We start from the raw sequence: 310 nt of genomic DNA on the forward strand, positions 1-310 counted from the left end.
TCTGGATGTCTGCAAGACCCTGCTCAACACCCAAGAGAACATGGCCTTGAGCTCTGTGAACATCAGTGGGCATCTCTCGGGCATGGTGAACGCCTTCAAGACTGTCTATCAGCTGGGGGGGGTTTCGGGGTATTTCAAAGGGGTGCAGGCACGCGTCATTTACCAGATGCCTTCAACGGCCATCGCCTGGTCGGTGTATGAATTCTTCAAGTATTTCCTCACAAAGCACAAGCTGGAAAAAAGAACATCCTTGTGAAGGTCTTCCCATGAGCCTCCGTGTCCCCTCTGTGTGTGTCCGCGTGTGCCTGCA

General features: G+C 53.2%; 1 protein-coding gene across 1 annotated transcript in view; it reads left to right on the forward strand.

Annotated features, from left to right (window-relative positions):
* Positions 1–256, forward strand: part of LOC104490687 (mitoferrin-1-like) — a gene marked incomplete at its 5' end in the record, with an annotated part of 3,275 nt that extends 3,019 nt beyond the window's left edge. Inside the window, one exon of the mRNA XM_010133008.1 lies at positions 1–256. This exon is cut by the window's left edge and continues 18 nt beyond it. Within this exon, the coding sequence (XP_010131310.1) occupies positions 1–256 (256 nt within the window).
* Positions 257–310: the final 54 nt, after the last annotated feature.

The sequence above is a fragment of the Buceros rhinoceros genome, unplaced genomic scaffold (assembly GCF_000710305.1).
Source record: "Buceros rhinoceros silvestris isolate BGI_N320 unplaced genomic scaffold, ASM71030v1 scaffold25233, whole genome shotgun sequence".
Lineage (NCBI taxonomy): Eukaryota > Metazoa > Chordata > Aves > Bucerotiformes > Bucerotidae > Buceros > Buceros rhinoceros.